This window comes from Lissotriton vulgaris, unplaced genomic scaffold (genome assembly GCF_964263255.1).
Source record: "Lissotriton vulgaris unplaced genomic scaffold, aLisVul1.2 SCAFFOLD_778, whole genome shotgun sequence".
NCBI classification, from domain to species: domain Eukaryota; kingdom Metazoa; phylum Chordata; class Amphibia; order Caudata; family Salamandridae; genus Lissotriton; species Lissotriton vulgaris.
The window spans coordinates 795,340-821,313 of record NW_028248858.1 but is presented as its reverse complement, the minus strand read 5'-3'; the positions used below and the strand labels follow the sequence as shown (position 1 = coordinate 821,313).

General features: G+C 46.4%; 1 protein-coding gene across 1 annotated transcript in view; it reads left to right on the top strand.

Moving 5' to 3' along the window:
• SH3TC2 (SH3 domain and tetratricopeptide repeats 2) overlaps positions 1–25,974 on the top strand; it is a 169,982-nt gene that overhangs the window by 85,194 nt on the left and 58,814 nt on the right. The window contains exons 8-9 of the mRNA XM_086950199.1: positions 21,292–21,431; positions 23,167–23,208. Of these exons, the coding sequence (XP_086806325.1) occupies positions 21,292–21,431; positions 23,167–23,208 (182 nt within the window). The remainder of the gene's footprint in view (positions 1–21,291; positions 21,432–23,166; positions 23,209–25,974) is intronic.

The following is a 25,974-nucleotide window of genomic DNA, read 5'->3' as shown; positions in this document are numbered from 1 at the left end:
GCAACAGTAGTGTACCTTGATGATAGGTTTGCATGATCATTCCTTTATTCAAATGAACTTGGAAGGGCCTTCCCCCCTGGAAGACCATACACTTCAGTAGATCCGCCAAGTACGGTTTTTAAATTCGAATTCTAGAAATTGTAGTCCAGGATTTATGAGACATAAACAGTATTACAAGTACAAGAATGCTTGCAAAAAATGCAACTGGAGGAGTTCGACACTCATTGTAATATGAATCTGAGAAATCTTACAAAGGAGCTAGTGTTCAGTGGGTGCTTTGAAAAGAGGCATTTCTTCACGTGAACTGGAGTTAATTTAAAGCACAAAGTAACTCAATGACTTGTCACCCAAGTGACAGGCGCAAAGAGTAAAAAAAAAAAATCTTTTAATTGATTTCTTAACACCTAAGCATTCATATTTTATGCTGATGAAATCACAAAACGTTCAACACCAAATAATACATATAGCTATAAAAAAGGATGATCGTTGAAGTACAAAAAGTAATGTGGGAGAATAGGGCAAAAGTATACCCACTCAAACTGTAAAGTACAACCTAAACACTTTTATGCCCAAAAGATAATACATTGAACAAGACAAATGAGATCATTAATCAAACTTTGCCTAGCTTACTTATATCATTCTGCATCAATGTCTCAATATAAAGATACAAAAAAGTACTGATGGTAGTACAACAAAATTCATTTTAATTAATGTTATTGTAAGAAATTGGGTTAGTATTGAGGGAGGTAAACCCCTCCTCAATCAGCAACCACAGTCCTTTTCAGGATGAATTCACAAGCACCTCCAAATTAACCTGTGCTCAACCCTGTGGTAGCTTGGCACAGAGCAGTCAGGTGGAACTTAGAGGCAATGTGTAAAGTATTGGTGCAACACTTTTTACAAGTAATACAATGAAACACTCCACAAAAGGGTTCACGCACCAGAATAGAAACATTAAGCATATATTTATAAATAAAAAAAGACCAAAATGAATAAAATCTGATCGTTAGAACCGGAGGCATGCAATTTTACAGATTTAAGTGAAGATAGCCGCAAATGTCGCTTTGTGTTTTTTGGCGCTATCTGATCATGCAATACATGGAAAAAGTCGCAAGCTAAGGCTGACCGCGATGGAGCATGGGTCAGACACACGACCAGGTTAGTCCAGCTGAAAAGTTGCCTTCACAGTCCAGCGAAAGGCATTCCTTTGCTGTGGAGGGGGGCCGTGAGGAGCAGAGCAGCATCACAGATGGTCATCGTTGTAGCACGAAGAGCATGCCTGGTGTCATGAAGGGCGTTGCTGAAGCGCAAAGATACTGTTGTTGTCACAGACGGTCAGGGCTGTCCTTCGCGGTGGCTCTCCCTGTGAGCAGTTGATGCTGAAGCACGAAGGGGTGAGCTGACGGCTGTGCAAGTAACATGGTTTCAGCATTCAAGTGACCCGTTTGCAGTTGTGAAGAGGCCGAAAACTCCAATTCAGCCTCTCTGAGGTCACACCAAGTGTCCATGACAAGAGGGGCACCACTTGGAGGTCAGGGGTTTGCTCCAGTTGGATCTGGGTGCTGGTTCAGATAATTGGGGAGCCTGTTATGTCCCTGTGGCTCTGAACAGGAGACCTGCACACTGGCCCTTGGAGTCACTCTCGGAGTCCTGGGTTCAGGTGCCGGTCGAGCCATATCCCCCAAAAAAAACCTTTGGCGGTGATAGGCTAAATTAAGGTTTTGCTGATACCTCTGGAGCTCTGCGAGAGACTTAGTACCGAAGGGACACGTAGTTGTGTAAAGACAGACTTGACACACCTTTTATTGACCCTTAAGGTCCTGTCTCTTGCCTATTTCAGGTCCTTCACTCACGTTCTAATGGTAGCTTTCTTGTTGTTTCGAGTTCCTCCATGGCACATGACAATTGCTAGACAAGGCTCACTGTTTGACTGCAACAACATCATCAAGGTCCAGCTGGTTGCTACTCTGTATACAGTGCTGCTCTAATAAGGAATCTGGAGCGCTAACCTCACTACAAGTCTATCCCTGTGCCGGGCGCCATGAGACTGCACAAAATAGTTTTAAAGTCCCTTATTTTCGTGTGTACAATTTCAAACTTTTGTTTTGTGTGAAAATGTGTCTGTTGAGCCAGTACAGGTTACATTGGTGGAAAAGACACTAAAGGGCAATCGTTGTTCTCTTATATGTCCGTCACAATCATTAAATCAATATACTTCTTGTTTGAAAGGCAGTAATTCAGTCAAACTGCTCTTTTCTGTAACTTGGGGATGTTCGGCTCTGGCCCCACCTGGGGGAGGACAGCAGCTCTGCACATATGTCCTGAAGCATCACCCAACTTAACCTTACACTTTCCCCTCAGATTAGCCTCACTTCTTGTTCACCCTTCACCTCACCTCCTCAATACTGCCCCTGTTCCCATCAAACGCCCTCCTCACACCACCCTCTTGTGATCATGCTTTGTTGAATTTAGTGCTACTTTTAAGGGTTTGACCTCAAGATTTGCCTCCACTTTCTGTGTTCCATGTATTCATTATCTCGAAAATCCTTCATAGATTAACACAGGGTATCATAACAGATCGAAACCACGTCTTTAGGAGTAGAGCCATTTTGTATTGTGTCTGTGTCAAGGTAAACAATTGAGGAAAATCATTTTCCTTAGACTTTTGCTGAGGTCCTCATTAGTAGCCTTATGATATTGCTGATTTTCTTGTAAATTACCAACACGATATGTGCTAAATACACATGCGTTTGGTTCAGAAACCAGAATTTCCACATGGTAAACCTCAAAATCCCATAATCATTTTGTTCTCCCTGGAGTGTCTAATGTCCCTGGTATCCGTATCTATGACGGATGAGGAAGTCCTGGGCAAAAACCATCTCTCTTGCAATCGGCCCATGACCGTCAAGCGGCTTGTTCACCAGAGGGTAGCATGCTCCGGCACACATAACACATAACCCGTTATAAACAAGGTTTGAACAATATAAGTGCACTTTACATATGCATCTGAACCACATTGGTTGTACTCATCTTTCATATAGCTGGAACCTCAGCATAAACTCAACCCTGCACTCTAGTGTTTCTTTAATATCAGTGCTTTCGCTGTTGTCTTCACAACTAGACACGACAATACAGAAGAAGCGTCCATACCTGGGCTCAGCACTCCACATGGGGTCCAGCATGCATGGAATATGCCAGATTTGTTCCCAGAACTGGGAATAATATACCAAAGGTGGACTCCAGGACACATCGTCCCAGGTGTAACCTTTACATCAGGACACAATACCTGGGGATGGGTGTGGGGGGGTGGGAGTCGTCAGAAGTGAAGGCATCTCTACATGTGGCACTCAGCGCTGAATACAATCAGCCCGGGGTTGTTTAGGTCTCGCCCTGGAATTCGCATCCGAAGGATGCATCCAGGGCGGAGACTTATAGCTATCGGACACGGGGGAATGGAGGACAAGAAACTGTCACGAGCAGATTTGGGTGCGCGAACGCGCACGTTCCGTCCTGCGCCGTGCACATGCCTGCGCATATACACAAACAGCAGACAGACACTCGCTCGCTCACACACACACACACACACACACACACACACACACACACACACACACACACTCCCCCCCCCCCGTCATCGGGCTCTTGTAAACACACACGCATACACACAGACTCCAAGACACATACACACACGCAAGCTCACACACATACAGACCCCCCCTCCCCCGCCGCCCCACGCATGCACACACACATGCCCCCCGCCCTCGCAGCTCAGCAAAGGCCCCCACTAACCCCCCCACTCACCGGTACTCGTCTCCAGGCGAGGGCTCGTTGTAGGCGGCGGCGGTCTCTAACTTCTGTGCGTGCGAGGCTCTCTCACCTCACGGGAGCCCGCCCGGGCTTCCGGTGTGTCTTGACGTCCCACCCCCGGCCTGCCTGACTTCCGCCCGGGATTGTAAACCTTTTTTTTCTCGCCGTCTGTCTCGCTGTCAGTCTCCGTGTCCGGATGCCTCGTATGTCGCTTTCTCTTTCTGCTTGTTTATTTAATTATGTAGCTGCGCGATAATTTTTCACTCGCTTCTTTATTTCACCACTCTGCCAGCTATTCTCTTGTGCCTATAATGGTATTTATTTTTACACCACTCTGCCAGCTACTCTTGTGTGCCTATAATTGTATTTATTTTATGTGCGCAAATCTGTTAGCAATGTTTCTCAGCATTGCACACCGTTCCTCCCGACTTTGCAAACATAAAACCCATGCGCAAAGCCCTCCCCTTTCTTTACATTTCCTCTGAGTTGACAGCCACAGTGCTTTATTGGAGTGGTAGTTCTGCAGTGATACAAGTATGTACCCGGTGACTGTGATTCATGACGAAATTGCACAAATATTATCTTAAATGTAACCCCGAAGAAGGAACACAATCACCATGCCCTTCTACGGCTTGAAATACTGACACTTGCACATTTATTTGGGCATAGGCGAACAATGTATTTTCTGTTTTAATGCATTTCTAGCTGACGAGGGATGCGTTTTTTTTATTTATTTTTTTTATTTTTTTTAGTTTCTATAAATTTATTCTGGTACAGCATCCCCAGTCAAGAAAAACGCTCACCGGCTGCATATCTTCTAATTCCTACCCTTTTGAAACATTGCTTTTAGCTGAACTTTGTCTCGCTGGAATAAGCTATCAATCTTTCACAGCACGGTTTTATCAAGTCATATCATCTTTTTAACAACGTGTGTGTGAGCGATTACATTTGAGCAATTGGTGCTGCTATGTAAAGGCTCAGAGTTACCATTTAGGTAGATAAAATTGTATATTAGGTATGTGTGCACGGTCCCGGCTGCTACCACAGCAGGTGAGCAGGCAGTCTTCCTCTCGCCACCTCCAACCGTTAGCAATAGGGTGCTTCTCGCTGGTCTCACAATAGACGTCGGCTGTTAAATCCCAGAAAGTATGGGGTCTCTAGTAGGTCCTAAGGCAGGGCAGTAGGCAGTCCCCGGCAGATTGGTTAGTGCAGGGGAGCCCCCCGGTGCTCTGCAGTATGCCCTGACACTCAGCAACTGCCTCTCCGCTCCTCGTCCCGCCCCTCCGCCCTGGATCCTCTCCGCGCCGCCCTCCAGCACGAGAAGACAAACAAACACTGCCTGTTCCCACCACCTGTGGGAACCTAGGGAGCCCGAAGGGGGATTCGGTAGATCTAGTTACTGTGCACCTGTAGCAGCAGGCGCTACGTTAGGCACAGAAGCATCTTAAAATGGTAATAACAGCACACCTTACAATCTGCACATCTGCATATATGGCTTATGACATTCCATATTTTCATGAGTATTTGTGTAAAATAAAAACATACCAGAACGTAGATCACAGCTCTGCCCCCGTGGGAGCTAATAAACAAGACTCATAAAGAAAAGCAGTTGAAGTTAATGGAAGCTGCAAAACCACAGTGCTGCGTTTAACGTGGACAAGGGGTTTGGGGGGAGGATCTTATAGGGATTGTGTCTTTGAAGGGAAAAAATCATAAGCCAATTACGTTTACGAGGCATGAGGGCACCTGGGGAGTATGTAAAACATAAAAAAATAGCCATGAAACGCAGCAGCGCCCACCTTCCAGACATGAGTTGGAAACACACAACCCACACCTGCAGTGTGAGGGACAGCAGTGTGTATTAGAGACAGCAGTGTGTATTAGAGACAGCAGTGTGTGTGAGAGAGACAGCAGTGTGAGAGACAGCAGTGTGTGTGTTCTACGGAGAGCATGGTGTGTGAGAGAGACAGCAGTGTGTGTGTAAGAAAGAGAGCAGTGTGTGAGAGACAGCAGTGTGAGAGACCTTTTTTTATGTTTTGGTTTTTGAAACATAAATAAAACGCATAGTTATTTGCAATGTCAATAGCTCAAACTCGCGGAAATACGAGACCTATTGCATTGCAAATGCAATAGGTCTCGCATTTGCGAGAGATTAAGCTATTTTCATTGTAAATGACAATGCCATTTATTTTTTAAGTATTACTTATTTAAAAAAATTAAAAGACATTGTAATTTGTAATATTAATACAGCTAAGTCACGTAAATACAAAACATGTTGCATTACAAATGCTATAGGTGTCACATTTGCGAAAGTTATAACTATTGGCATTGTAAATGACAAAGCTATTAATTTAGCTATTTTCAAAATACTGCATAAATAACTTTTGTACAACACATATTTTATATGTACCTTTTTATGCAAAGAAAAAAACAATAACGCATAAATGAAAACATTGCCATTTACAATGCTAATAGCTCAAACTTAAATAATGCGAGACCTATTGCATTGCAAATGCTTGTTTTTAAACTGGTGCCAATATCTGAGGTGCTACATATTGTACAGGAGCTGTCCAATAAACCACCTTGGAGTTGGAGCCAGGACTATTACAGCAAAACAACACAATGCTGCAAGTTCTAAAAACAAGCATTTGCGAGTTTAAGCTATTGGCATCTTGAATGACTATGCCTTTTTATTTATGTTTTAAAAACGAAAACAAAAATAAAAGGCATTATTTGCAATCTCAGTAGCTCAAACACGCGTAAAAACTGCGACCTATTGCATTGCAAATGCTTGTTAGATTAGTGAGTAGAAACTCTCCCTTTCTGCCCGCTCGGCAAAATAATTAAATAAAGAAGCGCAGCCACTAAAGTGAAAGCCGTCCGCTCTGCAAATAACAAAAAAATTGAGCTTACCTACTTATGAAGGGGACTGTGTAACGCCACAAGTAAAAGATCCAGTCCTCATGGGAGGTAACAAATGGCGACAGGTTGGTAGCAAAGAGGGACTAACAAGCCTCATTATCAATCAGAAGCCAGCATTTACAAAGGACAATGACACCAGCCAATCAAAAATATGGGCAGAGAGAAGGCGAGGCTTCCACAGCATACTCGACTACTCCATGCCTCGCAGAGGGAGAAGTGCATGCGTGCTGCCGCTAGGCTCGACCTAAAAATCAGTTGCGTTACATGACAAGATTGCCATGGGAAAATAGGCTGAATCAGAGGAGAAAGAAAATTCTGCCAGTCTGTATTTCTTAGAAAATGTTTAATTAACAAAAACAAATACGAGACATTTAAAAACGTAAAAAATTTAAAATATGATGAAGGTGCCAAGTCCCCCACTGATCACACAGTGAATTGACAAAGTGAAAAATGGGTGTAGAAAGCAGGAGATATACGGCCCATTTAAAGAGCAATCCTGTCCAATGGTCATCAAATAAAGAGTCTGGGGCACTCACAATTCATGGAGTGCTATCAGCTGTTGTCAAACTTATGAGCTCGGAATCAACCCTGCGTAAAGTCAAGGGGTCCAAGGATTCATGAGAACATGCTGAGGCAAGGCCTGGAGCAGGGTTGTCCAACCATTTGGGCCAGCAGCTCTCTGCTCAGCAAGAGGAGGCAAGCAGGTGGTTGCCCACTAGCAAAGAGTTGAAGTGTCAGTACAAACAGGTTACACCAGGTGTGACGACCAGAAGTAATCATTACTCAGGTGAGGCAAAAAAACTGGGCACAAAAATTCTAGATGAGCTCTTCTGGTGCTTGTTTTGTCTCTCAGGCTGTACCTTAACATCCTCCTTGCTCTCCAAGCTTATCTTTCAGGCAGCCACGGCTTGTCCGGGTTGGGAGTGGAGGGAATTCGACAGACGACCATGAGGGAAAACTAAATAAATATTTAATTTTCTGTTGTCTGTCGAAACCCTCTATGGCCAGACGCCCACCGATGTTAGCTGCACGGGCTGCGGCTGCTTTCATGTCATGGTTCCCACCTTGAGGTTAACCAATAGGAAAACTCGAAGATGCTCAAAGACAGGCCTGCGCGGTTACTTTCTGTCCACAATTCGTCTGTATGTGCGAGGGAAGCATCCTGCCGCACATGCCCGTACTTGTGTGTGTGTGTGTGTGTGGTTGGTGTGCATGTGTGTCTGTTGGTAAAATTTCAGAAAATCTACTACTTCTGCCTGTGATACACCTTACTCCCTGTGTTAGGAAAGCTTTCATGTCTGCTGTCCATAGATTAACTGTGATGTGTGAAGCTGGGTAAAATATTTTCACTAACCACAGCCAAAATGATTGACTTTGCTCATGCTTGTTTATGTAGTCTTTATTAATGGAATTAGTCCAATTTCACATGCTGCCAATTTTGACACATAATGAAACAGATATAGTGATATAAACAAATAACCCCAGACCACACATTGTGATAAACTGCAGGGAAGTAGGGTTAAAATATGTGTTTTATTCTCCTACAGTCTACAATTTCATTATTTCCTAAGCTCTGTTTATTATCTAAAGCTGGAAGTTTACTCTACTCAAATCTAATAACTAATGCGCAGAATACCAAGGAACAAATCTTAATAGTTTTAAATCTTCGAAGCTCTCTAAATAGCAGCTGTAACTTGTAAGAATGAGGGTTATTTGTTGCGAAGGATGCGAGTCCTTCAAGTACTAAGTCCACAACTTTCTTTTTACTGGGAACCAAGTACCTCATTGTAGCACTTGACTCTCTCATGGTAGAGAAGCAGAGCAGTTCCAAGTCCTACTCAGGGGAGGTGGTGTGGGCTACTATCCCAGCTCACCAGTACATAACACAACACTCAACAAATTGTTGTCTAGTCAGCACTTTTTCTTATAAAAAGGAAAAATACATTATTACACACACACACACACACTACTGAATACTTTACATTCATTACACATATGCACAATCAGGAGGATGGAAATACCTTTGGTGACACCCTTAGAATGGTTCACACCAATAGCAAGCCATGAACCCATAATCACAATCCCCTCTACCAGTACCAGATACTATATCTCAATATGAGGGGGTGTCATTATAAATAAGGCAGGCCTACTGGCTTTGTCAGAGTGTCGCCTCATTAGCAAATGCATAAACATGTTATCGTCCACCATTGTAACACCAGTTAAATCAGTAGGAATAGTATCTTCGAGCAGTACTATCAATATAGTATGCATCCTTGCATTGTCAATCATCACCACTGTAAACCATTATGTTGAATAACATGTCCCAGAGCCTTGTTTCTGTATTTACAGCGTTGTCACTGCAGATTTGGGACAATGTAACAGGGCCTACCCTGCCAGTACAGCCTCAAGAGTGCGTAAAACCATGAAAAGCTTCTCCCAGGAACCATATGAAGGACCCTCTGAGTGAGAGACTAAGGGCAACATTTATAAAACACTCCTGGGGGACTGCTGAACCTCTGGCAGCCCTCCAACAATCTTTAATTAATTGGAAGTGTTCTTGCCCTTTCTGGGGCCCACCTAGGAACAATATGTAAATGTTTGCCTCCTCATGGGGGTTTGCAGGACATGCTTTTGTTGTTTGCATAAATGATAAATAAGCGGCCTTGCGTCACACTTTTTTAAATAAATGCAACATTGTTACTTATTTTCCCACTGTGGCTCACACCACATCTGGCATTGTTTTTGCCTGCAGAGTGGCTCTGCCTTTTTAATGGGGCACCAGGTATTTTTACTATGCTGGGGCCTGCATGGAGCCCACTGTGCCCAGCCCAGCCTGCTTCCCGCCCAGCTGACGCTTCACTAGTCTGGCTTGGGAGCTGGCAGCTTGTTCATTCTACATTCTCACATGAAGTTGGAAATGGTGTGGTGTGCTCTCTGCTCCCTCAGACATAGACATAGGCATAGGGAGTGTGGGGGGCGGGGGCGGGGCACACAGCAACGACGGAGGAGGGCAGTGGAGATCCTTTCTCTCCGGGGGAGTTGGGGTCCCTGTGGACACAGTGAATTGTGTTTGGCCCCGGGCAAGGGGGTCCCTGTGACCAGAGAGTGCCTCTGGTTAGAGGCCCTTTGCATGCCCCCTCCCTATTCAACTATGGGTAAATGGGGATGCACTAACCAAGGCGCTTTGTCCTCCCTGGGGGAATTTAGGGTTTCAGTAGAGGAGCTCTATGCGCTCAGTTTCATGCTGGTCGCCCTTTGGAGGCTAACTTTGGATGCCATTTTCTCTGGCTCCATAGGGCCAGTATTCAACGTCTTTGTATTGTTATGATTCTGGAGGCCAGCTCTGGCCATCAGAAACATGTAGATCTGGACTGCAGGCCTCTAAATTTGTTTTTCATTGGGTAGCATGCTTTTCAGTCTCCCATCACCAGAGCACCCTCTACCTGGGATCCAGATGCTCTTTCGTACTTGTGGTTGATGTCTTCCACATCTCTTCCACTTCCAACAAGTCCCCTCCTCACTGCACTCCTCGTGCCAGTGGCTTTGCATCATACAATGCATCTATGTGTCAGCAATGGAGTAAAGGTCCATTCACCCTACTGTTCCTCAGATTGCATGAGTTGAGCCAGCGCCACTAGCTTTGGAGAGACACATCCTAGTCCTATATGCCATCTGGAGTGAATGTCCTTCAGTCCATTTTCTCTGGTGGCTTCTCCTTTCAGCTGGATGTACATGTGCCTTCCTCCCTCCTGGTCCAGTGTCTTCTCAAATGTCTCTCCACTGTGCAGGGGCTTTAAGTGGGGGTGAAAAGTTCTGGAAGGTGTTCAGCTGTGCCCAGCCTAGGGTGCCACCTCTGTACCAACCCACCTGAAAAGCATTCTGGGACTTTTAAACATGACCCCTCCAACTGATCTATGAAAAGATCTTCCCTGATAGCTTCAGTCCCACCCTAAATTGCACAGCTGCATGACCCCTTTCCACAAAATCTGCAAAGGGGAGCCATTTGTGTGTTTGGCTCTAGGGGTCTGACCTTCCTCCTTTGTTTCTTTGAATTTTGGCTTACCCAGGTAAGGGGCAGTGTGAAGAGGTAATTAGCTGGTGCAGATTTCTCCCCACCCCCAACCCCTTCTTTCCAACAAACTTGGCCAAACACGGTTATTGGCATTATGGAGTAGGGAGACCTTTGATCCTCCTGATGAACATCAGAGAAATTAACTTGGCTCAGCCTGGAATCTGATTATGAGTTGAGCCAGGATAATGTGAGGATTCTCAAAGTGCCATAAGGAGCACAGTTATGACAAAATTGACAAAAGTGACAGTGCATCTGCACTCGATGTACATGTTCATGCTAAAATGGATACCTTAGTCTCTCAAGGCCTGTATGGTAAAACTGTGCTGTGGTGCAGACTTTGCCCATTAGGTATAATTCAGTGAGCGCATAGTTTTTCAGGGAGCACTCCAGATCTACATTATGAATGCCCACTCACATTATAACGCCTTCAACAGGTCGGTACTAATCCCTGAAGGGTCACCTCTACACTAGGCTATCATGCACAGATACTTTGCTGCTCTTGACAGTAGTCTGATACGTTCAGCCTGCACGCCTGTGCACCTGTGTGCGCTCACATGTGTGCATGTTACCAGTCCAGAGCCCCTTTTCCTAGCTATGCAGCAGCAGCCTTATCATAAAAGGTGAAAACCAGAAATAAGTCAGTTGTATTATTAGCGTGTTTAAGGGGCATACCTATTTGCGATTCTCAAATAGCGATTTTTTGAGAATCGCTATTTGAGAATCGCAAATGGTATGTAACAAAAAAATCGCAATTTATTAGCGATTTCTTGCTATTCCTTAATTGCGAATTCGCAAATTGCGAATTCGCAATTAAGAAATACTTTCTCCGTCGTCCTAAGCTTTCTGGCCTAGCCCCGGATGGGACCGGGGTCTCTGCTGCTTCGGATGGCCGAGCAGTAATGCAACAACAACGGCTGCCTGGCATCTGCTGCACCGATGGTGTGTCACTTTCACTTTCGGTTTCTTATCCATCCTTGAACTGACTGCCTATGACCTAATCTACACTCCTGGTTTGGGTGGTCTAACCAGCTGCACGTCTCCATCGCAGCGCCGGCTCAGTGGTCTGTGATTTTTGTGAAACTGAGACTTTTGAGGTCCGGAAGGTCGCTGCCATTCTTCCGCACCCGGGAGGACCCAGCGGGGTGCTGATTCCAACATGGCGACGAACCCGAGCTGGAGAAGCGCAGGAAAGTCACCAATCGTGGGGGATCGGTCCAGTCTAATGTGATCGATCGCTATACTCAGCCGAGAGGATCCCCCAGTGCTACCAGCCGCAGTTTGGAGGACCCAAAGACGGACATGACGGCCTCATCAGAGGTGTTACTTCAAGACCTACTGGCCGCCATTGCAGGACTCAAGGCTGATATGGGTCAGCAATATGAGGCCATCGTGTCCAAGATAGACACGGTGGCGGTCGATGTTACCCTTATTCGAGCCGATTTAGCTAAGACTAACAAGAGGGTCAAGGCATTGGACCTAAAAGCTACCAGTCTGGTGACTGATATGGCGGAAGCGCAGTCTGAGATTGGGAATCTGCGGTCGTCGCAGGACCTGCTAACTAGACGTATGGAGGAGTACGACAACAGGGCCCGACGGAACAACATCCGCCTGGTCGGGGTGCCGGAGGATAGTGGTGCTGCCTCGATCGATTTACTGGTCGAGGAATTAATTGTTGCTAAACTTGCTCCCGCAGGCCTCAGTAGGTTTTTTGCGGTCGAGCGTGCATACCGCTTCCCAGGTGGACAGGTTAAGCCGGGGAGACCCCCGAGGCCTATTATTGCTAGGCTGTTTCACTTCCGGGATAGGGACACCATTCTTCAGGCCGCTCGCAAGCACGGCCCACTGACGTTCGACAACAGTTCCATTTCTATCTACCCTGACTTTACTCCTCAAGTACAGCGGCAACGTTCCGGATTCCTGGGAGTGAAACGTCGCCTGAGAGATTTGGGACTTAAATATGCGATGCTGTTCCCCACTCGCCAACGTATCGAATACAGGGAACGTGCTTACTTCTTTGATCAACCGGACAGTGCCAGTGACTGGTTGGACTCGTTGCCAAAGGACGATGCCGAGAGCGGGGGCCCCGGAGGCGCGGACGGAGGCGCAACGGCGCAGGAATGACTTTGGTGTCCTGAGGTCCGATTTTGTATCGTAACTTCTGCAGAGTAACTTATATCGTGTGCCTTCACTTTTATGCCCGGAGTGGGGCGGGTTGGGGTAGTTTCTCCCTTCCTCCTCAGGGGTTTTTTGTGTAGATTCAGATGGGGCGACAGGCACACTGCAGTTTGGGGTGGCTTTTTAGTCAGCAGGGGTGCAGGGTGGGGGGTGTTGTAACGGGTTCTTGGTTGGGGGGTGGGAGGTGGGGACTTGGTTATGTTTTGTGTTCTATGTTTCTCTTTTCACATGGTACTGTATTGCTTGTATGCATCCTTGATCTGAGGTTCCGGGAGGGGGTGGGCTGGGACTCTTTCTGGGATGGGGGGGGGGTGGCGTGAAGGTTCTATCCTGGAACGTTAATGGCTTGGGGGACAGGATTAAACGTGGTATTGTGTTGCAATTTATAAGACGTCATTCCCCTGATGTTGTTTTACTCCAAGAAATCCATTTGATTGGTAATGCCTGTAAAGCTCTTGACCGCCGAGGTTACCGACTTGTCGCTCACGCTGGTTTTACATCCGGCTCCCGAGGGGTTGGTATAATGGTGAAATCCTCTTTAGCCCTTGAAATTGACGATATCACCCTTGATGATCGGGGTCGCTATGCTGCTGTCTCGGGGAGATGGGAGGGGAAGCTGATTGTAATTGTTGCTGTGTATGTTACCCCGGGACTGCAGGCTACCACCTATGCTGACCTTGATAAGACTCTCCTGGGGCTTCCGGATGGACTCCTGATCATGGGTGGGGATTTCAATTCGGTGATGTCGGGCGAGTGTGATCAGCTGCCCCCTAGAGTTCTGCCATTGTCACAGATGTGGCTGACTGACTTGACGGAAACCTTCGGGTTGGTAGATGTTTGGCGGTCGCTGCACCCCTCACAAACTCAATACACTTTCCACTCTGGTGCCCATGGCAGCCTTTCTAGGATTGATTATTTTTTTATGCTGACTGCTAATTTATCCTTGGTGCGTGAAGTCCGCCATCTCCCGAGGGGTATTTCTGACCATTCCCCCTTGTTACTCGAGGTTTCGGTGGGAGGTCTTTCTGGACGCCGAGTTCCCCCTGTCCCACCTTGGCACTTTAGGAACCCTCGGCTCCGATCGGATTTGATTAAGGTGATCGATTGTTACTTTGAGAATGTGGGTTCGGTCGCTTCCCCTACGGTACTGTGGGAGGCCTTCAAAACTGTTATACGGGGTTCCGCACTGTCCCTTATTGCAGCTGACAGGAAGGCTAAGCGGGAGGCTGTGTTGGCCCTTGAGACCAAAATAACTACGCTCGAAAGTGAGTTGGGTGGAGATGATACGCCTGCACTTCTACACTCCTTAGAACTGAAGCAGGCAGATTACAGAGCCTGTGTGACTGATGCTGCTAAGGTGGTGCGTGTGAATCAGCTGGGCCGTTTGTATGATGTGGGTGACAAGGCTAGCAAACTCCTGGCGTGGCTGGACAAGGCTGAAAAGATGAACCACGTGGTGCCCGTTATCACCCGTGAGACTGGTGAATGTGTGACTGATCCCGGTGAGATTGTTGAATGTTTCGTGGATCATTTCCGAACAGTTTACAGCTCAGTGAGTGACCGTGACGAGGCCAACTCCCGTTTATTATTGCGTGACATTGCACTACCCTGTGTCTCAGAGGAGGATAGTTTGGCCCTAGAGGCTCCTATTACAGTGGATGAGATCGCTCTTGCTATCAGGTCCTTGCGATCGGGTAAAGCGATGGGACCCAATGGTTTGCCTATCGAGCTCTATAAACTTCGACCGGACAAAATGGCTGCTCACTTGCGGACAATGTTTCTGGATGCATTTGAGGCGGGTGTCCTTCCGTCAGAACAGCGCTTGGCTACTATAGTGGTCATTTACAAGGAAGGCAAGCCTCGTGACCATTGCACCTCTTATCGCCCCATCTCATTGCTCAATGCCGAGCCCAAAATTCTGGCCAAAGTCCTGGCTAATCGTCTATTGTCTGTAATCTGCGACTTGATCCATCCGGATCAGTCCGGTTTCATACCCCATAGAAACACAGCTCTTAATCTTTGCAGACTCCACAGCGTTCTCGCGAGAGCTGGAACTCTCACTGAGCCTGCAGTGGTGGCCTCCCTGGATGCTACGATGGCCTTCGACACCATAGAGTGGCCATATTTGTGGGCGGCCCTTTCCAAGTTCGGCTTCGGCCCTAGTTTCATTGCATGGGTGCGGCTCCTATACGAACAACCGTTAGCCCTAGTCGTGGTGAACGGCAGAGGCTCCGATTCGCTTCCATTGGGACATGGCACCCGTCAGGGGTGCCCGCTCTCCCCACTTCTTTTTGCATTGGCACTGGAACCCCTTGCAGCGTGGCTTCGTTGGGAGCCTTCGATTAAAGGGATCCGGTGGGCACCAGATCTGGAGGATCGCGTCTCGCTTTACGCGGACGATATCCCACTCTATTTCACCTCACCCCAGAAGTCTTTAAATGTGCTCTTTGACGTTCTCACCTCCTTTAGTAAGAACTCCGGGCTTGTTATCAACTGGACCAAGTCATGTGTCTATGTTATAGCGGGGGTATTGCCTCCGCTGCCCCGCAGGTTTCCTATCCAGGTGGTAGAGGATGGTTTTAAATATTTGGGGATTTTTATTTCCATGGACTCCTCGGTGCGGTACGATCGTAATCTTTACGCTCCCCTTCGTCGCCTCAAGCAGGATGTGCGGCGGTGGCGTGAATTGCCCTTGTCTCCATTGGGACGAGCGGCACTTTTTAAAATGATGTCGCTCCCCAGGTTCCTATATGCCTTGCAGAACTTTTTCGATCCTGTCCCCGCTCGCTATTTCCGGGAGATTGAAGGCCTACAGAGGCAATTGATTTGGGACGGACGTGCCCGTATTGCCTTATCAAAACTTACGCTCCCCTGGTATGATGGCGGTATTGCTCTGCCCGACTTCAGACGATATTACTGGGCCTCACACCTAAGTGCAATTAACCATGTGACGTATTCCCCGGAACCCGCTCCCGCTTTTGCCCTGGACAAATTCCTGTTGCCAGGCGGCAACTTCAATAGAGCTTTATACTCGAAGTCACCACTCCGTCTCTTGACTGGTCCTACGAAATGTGCTGTGCGTGCCTGGAAGGATGCGAATGAGGCTACAGGTTGGGAGCGGCAGTTTTTCGCTTATGACCCCGCTGTATGATTCTGAACGGCTGGGTAACCTGTGGTGGACGAAAGGGTTTGATAGATGGGATATGATTGGGATTAGCAAGGTGGAGGATCTCTGGGCCAGAGGAACAGTGAAATCCTTTGAGGCCGTAAAGGTAGAATATCAATTGGATGATAAGGAGTATTTTCGATATCTTCAGGTGCGGCATGCCCTATCCTCCGCCTTTCCCCCCGGGACTGACATCCCCCAGTCGTCTCCGTTGGAAGATCGTATTCATGATGGCCATGTCCCGGACAGTACGATCTCCTTAATTTATAAAAAACGTATTAACAACAGGGCTGACCTGCTGGAGAAGCTTCGTGCCTCCTGGATGGCGGATGGGCTCGAGCTGGATGACGAAGACTGGCAAATGGCTATTTCTTCCCCTAAGGAGGTGGCTATTCCGGCTCGGCTCCGCTTTGTGCAACTAAAGATCCTCCATCGCGTCTATGTGACTGGTATGCGTCTGGTACGAATGGGGCTTGCGACAGATGGATTATGTAGACGTGGCTGTGGTAAGAATGGTACTTTTCTTCATATTTTGTGGGAATGCCCGGTTATCTCTGTTTTCTGGTCTAGGGTCCATGATGTGATGGGGCGTGTTACTGGGGTCCCCCTCCTTCCCGAGGCAAGGCGCTGCCTGCTTAATGTGTGGGAGCCTACGGACTGTACGGCTGCTCAGACTTTCTGGATCACCCTGGGCAACATGGTTGCCAAAAGGGACATAGCACAGCTTTGGGGCTCCAACAGACCGCCTGGACTCAGTGCCTGGAAAGATAACATGGATTGGGGCATGTTTCGGGAGAATACGGTGTATGAGGCTCGGGGTCATCCTAGGAAGTGGAATAGAATCTGGGCGCAATGGAATGAATACCGGGGTGACCTTTGTACCCCACCACTTGATTATGCCGAGGCCATTCCCTCCTCCCCATAGTTTACGTTCCTTCCATTATCTTCCAATCTTCACTCCCTTCATCGTTCCCATCCCCTAGTAGACTTGCTTCCATTCTTGTATATTGTTTCCCGCTTTTCCTCCCCTCCTGTGAACTTGCTATTGCTTTACCATGTGTTTTTTCTTCTGTTTGTTTAACTTCGACAAAATCACAAAATTGAACCTTCGATATCCTCTAATTGTTGCTTTATGCACTACACCATAATGAAGCACGAAGAGGCCTTCTCCGCAATATAATGTGTTATACTTTTTGACCGATTGTCATAGTGGCCGGCCCAAACGGGTTGTAGGCAGACGCTGTGTAATGTGCATTTGATAAATAAAGGTTTTCAAAAAAAAAAAATATATATACTTTCTCATTCATTCCTATGGGCCTGGTAATCGCAAATTACCACCAACTACAAGTTGGTGGTAATTTGCGATTTCTTAATTGGAATTCGCACAACTTGGGTGCTTCATACGTAGCATTTAAGGAATCGCAATTTGCGATTCCTTTAATGCTGAAGCAAAATTAAGGAATCGCAAATTTTGCGATTCCTTAAATTTGCGATGCCATTTCCATGATACATCACATTTTGCTTTTTTTTTCGCAAACGCTGCCTTTTTGCGAATCGCAGCGTTTGCGAGAAAAAAACGGATGATACATCTGCCCCTAAGAGCGTATCAGAAAAGATGGGAGAGACATTCAACATAGGGAAAGACACTTTTACATATAGGTTCAGGTTTCATGTGGGCTTTCTGTCGCAGGGTGGGCGTTCCCTCGCAGGAAAGCCCGTAAAACTGAAGGAGTGAAATCTACAAGATTTCACTGAGTCAGTTTTAGGACACTGCTGCGCCAAATCCATACGCCTGCTTGAAGCAGGTGCAAGGAGTGACGCACCATGTTAAGAATGTGCGGCCCTGTGCATTGCATGAGTTGCGTCACGCTTGCTATGCGACTCCAGCATTGCGCCGCCCGTACACCACAAGATGCGTCACGCATCTGCCCCTCCTTGCACCATGGTGCGCCGCATTGTAAATGTGACGCATCCGTGGTGGCGCAAGAGGGGGATTACATGACGCATCTGTTGTGGCGCATCCCTGCTGATTTGCAGAGATGCAACAGAAGTTGTAAATCTGCCCCCATGGGACTTAAATAAAATACAAAAGAATTGCCAATTTTGATATGTTGTGATTTGCTTGAAAGTCAAGACCTGCACCAATTGAGCGCTGTTCCATCAATACCCATTCCATTACTTAGGATTGTTCAGAGGGCTTTTTCTTTCATGGTCTGTGGTTTCAAATGCTTGTGATAGATGTAGGAGTACCAGAAAGCAGAACGTGATCAAGTTTGTCGTCTTTAAATTTGAGGATGAAGGTTTCAGTGCTGTGACCAGATTAGAAGTCTCAAAAGAGATGATTGCTACAATAAGTATGTCTTTACACTGCAAACATTCACTTGAGCTATCGCAAAAGATGCGCCCAACCACTGAGATGCACAAGTCTTTTGGAATAGGGCTTGGCCACATGTCAGACCCTGCCTTCGATCCCGGCTGCACAAGGCCAAAGTCTGTGTGTGATGGGGTCTGGACTCAAGGGTGGTTGGGTGCAGAACCTGGCTGCAAGCGACACTTTATGTTCAAACCCTGTTGCGCAGGGCAAAACTGCATGTTCCTGCCGCAAGACACATGGGTAATGACCATGTGTCTATCTGCTAATGTTTCATTTAAAAAGAACATCAGCTAGGAGGAATTGGTAGGAGGACAGCAAACAATGGGAGACTATTCATAAACACACATCTCATTTTGCACGGCACACTCAAGGCAGGGAAGTGCGCTGTATGATTCTGTACTGAAGGCCGCACAGTCCAACAAAACTCCATATAATGGTCAATAGCGGGCACAGGGAATGCAGGAGAGGATGTGTGGGTACAGGGACCCATATCTCATATGTGTTCTTGTCTTCCTTTGGGTCGCTTTTGGGAGGAGTTCATGGCTCTATAGAGGACATTAAGGGGCAGCCCTTGGCTAATGACCCTACGTCAATACTACTGGGGCTACCCCAGAAGAGTGCATACCCTCTTCACTCTCCTAATGGGAAAATGATTTTGCACCTTTTTTTAGCAGCGAGGTAGACTCTACTGAGGCTCTGGGGAAAGACCTCATCCCAAACATCAGTGTGGCTGCACAAGATCTGGCAGCTTATAGCATATAAAAAATATTGCATTTGCCCCACAGGACGCATCAGTTAAGTTCCCTAGACTGTAGCCCCAAATTTTGGAGTATCTTAGCAAAGACAATAGAAGCCTCACATGCCGTAACCGCCTATGAACATTGGCCTCCTGTCCTATAGCAGAACACACCTGCGGAAGACGACATGTGACAACATTTTGGTTATCTGTCCGCTGCTTTATTTTCTATATGTGAAACAAGGTAGTGTCAGGGGGAGTAGTGGGTGATTGATGGGGGAGCTGAAGTATTCCCTTGTTAGAGGAGCTTCCAGTTATTCAGGTGGGGATACCCGCCTTGTTGTTTGCAAAAACAATAAAAATGATTAAAACTGAAAATAACCTCGAAAATCACTGAAAAAACACCCTTAGAAATGTTGTTAGAAGTAGTGATATCTGTGAAGAATTCACAAGGAAAACATCTGAGAAATTCACAGAAAAAAATGCATTTAAAGAGTCTTTGGACCTGGTTTAGAGTTTGGCAGAGGATTCTCTGTTGCAAAGCTGATGGGGCACCTTCGGTGCCGTTCATCCACCTGATTTAAAGACAGCCAGACCTTCAGTATGTAGGCGATGGAGACTACTCCATCTATGCCTTCTACATGCCCCTTACTTTCTCAGTTGGACTGTCAGAGATTTGGCCATTTGTCCGCACGTCCAATTTAGAGTGGGTGGACACATGGTCAGTTTTTACTTTTACAAACCCCTACCCAAAACATGGAGGTATGTAGAAGTAAAAAAATAAATAAATAACCCCCATGCCATGGGAAAAACTCCCATGGTGAGTGTTTTGTTATTTTTTTATTTTTAAAAACAAAATACGGCTTTCGTGTTTTGTTTTTGAAAATAAATAAAGAAAATGAAAGTGCAGTGTCGCACTTTTTTGTTGACAGAACAGCGCAGTGCACTTTCACTGTATTTACAAGAACCACCTGATAGCAATTCCTGTAAATGCAAGAAATGTCTGCTGGAGCTGCGCACTTCTCTAAAATTGGCAGGCAGAGTACCCTCACCATGAAGGGAGTAAAGTACTCCACCATAGCGACAGTACTAATACCGTCCACCAAACTTTAAATCAGGCCCTAGATGTTTCAACTCCAAACCCTGAAATTCACCAGTTAAGTGTGATTTACAAATTGTTATACACACTCCCACTATGGAAATGATTATCTATCTATCTATCTATCTATCTATCTATCTATCTATCTATCTATCTATCTATCTATCTGTCTGTCTGTCTGTCTGTCTGTCTGTCTGTCTGTCTGTCTGTCTGTCTGTCACCGCATTTGTATTGTGCACATCACCCAAGGGGTCTGAAAATCAAAAGTGAAATTTGCACATTTGCCAGAGAATATCAGCATTTCAAGATCCATTGTTAGCTTTCAATCTCATTTGGTTTACATTTAGGCAGAATATTTTCAGTAGGCTTTCGTTAAGGGGCTGGTAATAACAAGCCATCAGGCTTCATGTCCAATTCTTTCCACTGCTGCCAGCTCCTCTGTTTAAAAAGGGAAACACAGATAAAGGTGACTCAGTCACAGTACCATGTCAGCAGTCAGGTACAATATGCCTTGTAGAAGACACTTTCTCCAGCACTAACTTCAGGGACAGTGATCACTCCCGCCTTCACTTTAGAAAGGATGTTATATTGTGAAAGGGGCCAACAATTACAATAAATTGAGATCATTGAGGGAAATATTCAACACAAGCCTTAGAGATCCTGCAACTTCTCGTTGTGCCTAACTTGCTAGTCGCCAATGGTTGGTCGGGCATTGATGATTGGGGGCTGTGTAGGTGACGCGGGCTCTTCAAGATATTCAAGTATCAGTTTAAGAAAATTGCAGTTGATGAAAATTGCAGTTGAGAAAGAGGTCAATTAGATAAGCAACAGGTAAGGCTCTATCAAAATTCAAGTCCACCCAATGTTTTCCTGATCTTTGCAGATCTCTGTATCGTTCAAGTGTTTGACACTATGTGATTCCTATTTCTTGTGTGTCCAGCTACAGCGAGAAAAATGTGGAGTTCCTCAGTGACCAAGAAAAGTCATCACTCCGCCTCCCTACTGAGGACAACGTGGGTGGCTGTGCAGACCTCCTGTGTGACCTCGCGCAGACAGACATCAGCTCCGTGTACAGGCTCGGTAAGTCCTGCACCTATGGGCCAAGGACACAGAATTAGGTCTTGTAAGAAAGATACAATATCCATACACTGCATGCTTCCAACTACTACCATGTTTGCTGCATGAGTGACGGTGAGTCCGCTGGCAAAATAATTGTACAACCACAACACAAATGAGAGGAGTGTACTCTAATTTACAATAGAACATGCATATATGACTACTTATGAAAAAACAATACTTTAGAAAGGCAAACAAATTGTTACATATTCTTTTAACAATATTCTATTGATATATTTTTACATAGGATGTTACCTCTGAGTCAAAAAATGTGACTACTAGCCAACAGCTTTTGTCGTTTCCCTACACCCTCGCACAGCACTACAACTTAGTAAGAAAATAGGAATAACATATGGAGCTGTTTTGGCCTTGAGAAAAGCTCCTGACCCAGACATCCAATAGGGAGTGGCAGAAATATAAAGAGCAGACCAGTACCACAAAGATCACCTGGGTCTTGAAAGCCCTGATATTCACTTTTTTTTATCTGTGTGCAGAAGGAGACTACTTTAATGAATCTATAGGCTATCCAGTGTCACAATTTCACACCATGCCCCCTAAAATGTTTCACATCTAAACAAACGCTGAAAAAAGCCCACGGTGAGCCCACTGGCAGCACATTTTGCCACTCAGGTAGCAAGTAGCAACCCCAATGGTGTAGTAACTGACATTATGTGTGAGGTGTTTGTGTCGCTTTTTTGGAGGCCCTTAGCATATGACAATCTAACAAGGCCCCATTGGGCGTCCACCCCTGGGATATAGGAGCATCATACTCCAGCATTAGGACTTCAGTACATTTAATAGCAAGGAAGCTAACGCCTGAGCTGGCTCAGTGCTTTGTTCCTCACTGCATGGTAGCATTTCTCTCTTCACTTGATGACTGCAAATTTGCTGTTTTTTTCCGAATTGCAACCTTCATAAAATTCTGACAAAGCTTTTTTAACTTTGCGATGGTTGCAAAATGTTTCCCGTTGCTTCTTGTGTGTAGAAAAACAATTCAAAAAGTAAAGTTGCCGTGAAAACAAATGCAAACAATTATCGTTCTTCATAAGAAACTTCTTGAAAAGTAAACTTGTATATAAAGATTCTACATACATTCAGCAAACGTTTTCCACCTTGTCTGTATTTGATTAAAGTGAAAAGTATTTCACTAGGCAGTGAAAAATGCCTAGACGATTGTAAAAAAAAAATGTAGAGAAACTCCAGGCTCCCCTGATCTTTACAACATGTCCTCGAGCTTGAATGTCTAAAAGTTACTTGAAGCCAACTGGCATGGAATTATAGGTCTTTCCCATTTATTTGCTCTTTCACTGTACCTGTTTCTTTTGTATCCCTGTTCTCACTTTCTACCTTTCTTCTTTCTTGCTTTTGCGGTGTCTTTATGTTCTTTAGTTCCACAGAACTAGAGCTCTTTTTGCAAAAGGCCACTTCCTAAGCTCTTGTGAAACAATTTCAGTGAAAAGTCATATGAGACACCAAATTGCCATGAACCATAAATGATGGCCCCAGAGAAGCAATAAAGTTCCATGCCTCTGTACCCCAACTCTTTGAGGTTTGGCAGCCCACTCTCGCAGCTGTATGTAGTTAGAGTCAACAACAGATAGGATTTTCAAGTAATGGTTAAAGTGTGCCCTTGGCGGCCATAACAATGTCCTGATGGCCTCTTTAATATGATCAGTGTGGCTGTTATTTTCTCTCATAGATGGATCAGAACCAGTGGGAACGCTTGTCCACAATTCCTCCGGTGAGTACAACATACCAAAACTACATCTTCATCGCAGTGGCGGCTGGCTCATAAGGGCGGCACAGTACTGCCTTCCATACTTTCTGCCTTTTTAGGTCTCGGCGTCAACGCGCGGAAGCGCGTCTCCGCCGGAGATCTTTTGTCAGGGACTATGCTTCCCAGGAGACAGCCTTGGCCACGCGCATTGCCTCTTCAAGGAGGCGATTTCCGCTGGCCACGCGCTCGCGAACGCGCTCAGCTGCTGTCTCCTGGGAAGCAGCAACACCACACGCGCATGCGCAGAAACAGCGACAGACACACACACGAGCGCTCATGCACGCACGCACCCACACATACAGCGAACCCACCCCTGGCGTTGCATGCATACACACACACACACGTGCACCGAGCATCCCCCCCCCACCCCTCCGCCGTCGCATCCCGCCCCCCACCCCTCCCCTCCGCCGTCGCACACACACACGCAGACATACACGCATTCTCTCCCCGCCCCGCCGGACACGCAGACATACAGGCATTCTACCCCCCCCCCCCCCCCCGCTCCCCCCTTCCGCTCCGCTCCGCTCCGCTCACCGGTCAAAGGCCCTCCGGACTTGTGCAGCCTCCGACCGCGGGGCTCTCCCTCGGTGCTCCTCCAGGCACTCCGTGGGCGCGGGCTTCACAAAACGGAAGTCCCGCCCCACGATAGGTTTCGTTTTCTCAGACCCGCCCCACGATAGGTTTCGCCTGCAGCTCGTCTGTCTGCTGGGCCGGTGTCGGCTCGGTTTGCATTGGCAAAGTCAGTAGGTCGGGTTTAAAGGGTCAATGCATATAAAGGCATTCACAAATGCAGTTTACATGCGCCCCATGTACAAACTCAATTTTACATTAACAAATGCATTGTTAGCTTTGCCAGTGCGGCGGAAAAAGAGCCAAAAAGGACTGCTTTATCTATAGAATACATTTAAGAAATTAAAGAATTGAGTGGGGGAAGCAGCGTGATGATTGAGTTCATTTTTTAGATTGCAAATATCCCATCGTGCATTCTACTGGAATAGTTTAAAAGCTGAGTAACAAACCAAGCCACCAGTGGCATGAGGTGAGCGGGCAGTGCTGCTCTGGGTGGAGTAATTGATACAGTTGGAATATTTGGGATCAATACTTTTAGCAGCCATCTGTCTAGTAAGTAACACCTAAAACGGATATTTTTAATGGATACTTCTAACTGCAGATTTTAAGCAACTAAATAACCACGGGCATATTGGTATCGGAGATTATATTTAGTTAGACTAAAGGGACAGGTGTAGTGAGTGCAGAGTAGTGAGTGCAGAGTAGTGAGTGCAGAGTAGTGAGTGCAGAGTGCAGAGTGGTGAGTGCAGAGTGGTGAGTGCAGAGTGGTGAGTGCAGAGTGGTGAGTGCAGAGTGGTGAGTGCAGAGTGGTGAGTGCAGAGTGGTGAGTGCAGAGTGGTGAGTGCAGAGTGGTGAGTGCAGAGTGGTGAGTGCAGAGTAGTGAGTGCAGAGTGGTGAGTGCAGAGTGGTGAGTAGTGAGTGCAGAGTGGTAATGCAGAGTGGTGAGTAGTGAGTGCAGAGTGGTAATGCAGAGTGGTGAGTAGTGAGTGCAGAGTGGTAATGCAGAGTGGTCAGTAGTGAGTGCAGAGTGGTAATGCAGAGTAGTGAGTAGTGAGTGCAGAGTAGTGAGTGCAGAGTAGTGAGTGCAGAGTAGTGAGTGCAGAGTAGTGAGTGCAGAGTGCAGAGTAGTGAGTGCAGAGTGCAGAGTAGTGAGTGCAGAGTAGTGAGTGCAGAGTAGTGAGTGCAGAGTAGTGAGTGCAGAGTAGTGAGTGCAGAGTAGTGAGTGCAGAGTAGTGAGTGCAGAGTAGTGAGTGCAGAGTAGTGAGTGCAGAGTAGTGAGTGCAGAGTAGTGAGTGCAGAGTGCAGAGTAGTGAGTGCAGAGTGCAGAGTAGTGAGTGCAGAGTGCAGAGTAGTGAGTGCAGAGTGCAGAGTAGTGAGTGCAGAGTGCAGAGTAGTGAGTGCAGAGTAGTGAGTGCAGAGTAGTGAGTGCAGAGTAGTGAGTGCAGAGTAGTGAGTGCAGAGTAGTGAGTGCAGAGTAGTGAGTGCAGAGTAGTGAGTGCAGAGTAGTGAGTGCAGAGTAGTGAGTGCAGAGTAGTGAGTGCAGAGTAGTGAGTGCAGAGTGGTAATGCAGAGTGGTAATGCAGAGTGGTAATGCAGAGTGGTAATGCAGAGTGGTAATGCAGAGTGGTAATGCAGAGTGGTAATGCAGAGTAGTGAGTGCAGAGTAGTGAGTGCAGAATCTTTTGATTTAAAGAAAAAAAAAATGTCATGAGCAATGCCAATAGCTCTACCTTTAATGATGCCGAGACCATTGCATTGCAAATGCTTGTTTTCTACTGTACTAATAGTGAAAAATAACCTATTACTTCATTATTATTCACTATTAAGCCGATGTAAATACACAGACCTTATATTCAAGTTACAGAACATAACGTATTCTTTCTAAAATACAAGAGTATTAGAGTTTTTCATGTTCATTGATCAGTAGAGAGATTCATTGGCGTTAAAATAGCCCATGCAGCCCCCGCGGTGTGGGGGCCCCCCCAGTTCTTGGGTCCTCCCTCTGGTACTGTGCACGGGCCCCTGGCCTGAGAGCTTCTGATTGGGTGGGGGAGGCCTCAAGTTTCGTTATGCCACTGGAGTGAGTACAAATAACAACCACCTCATGCTTGAAGAGAATTTTACATAAGAAAAAGTAGTCAGCAAACACATGTTTCGCAG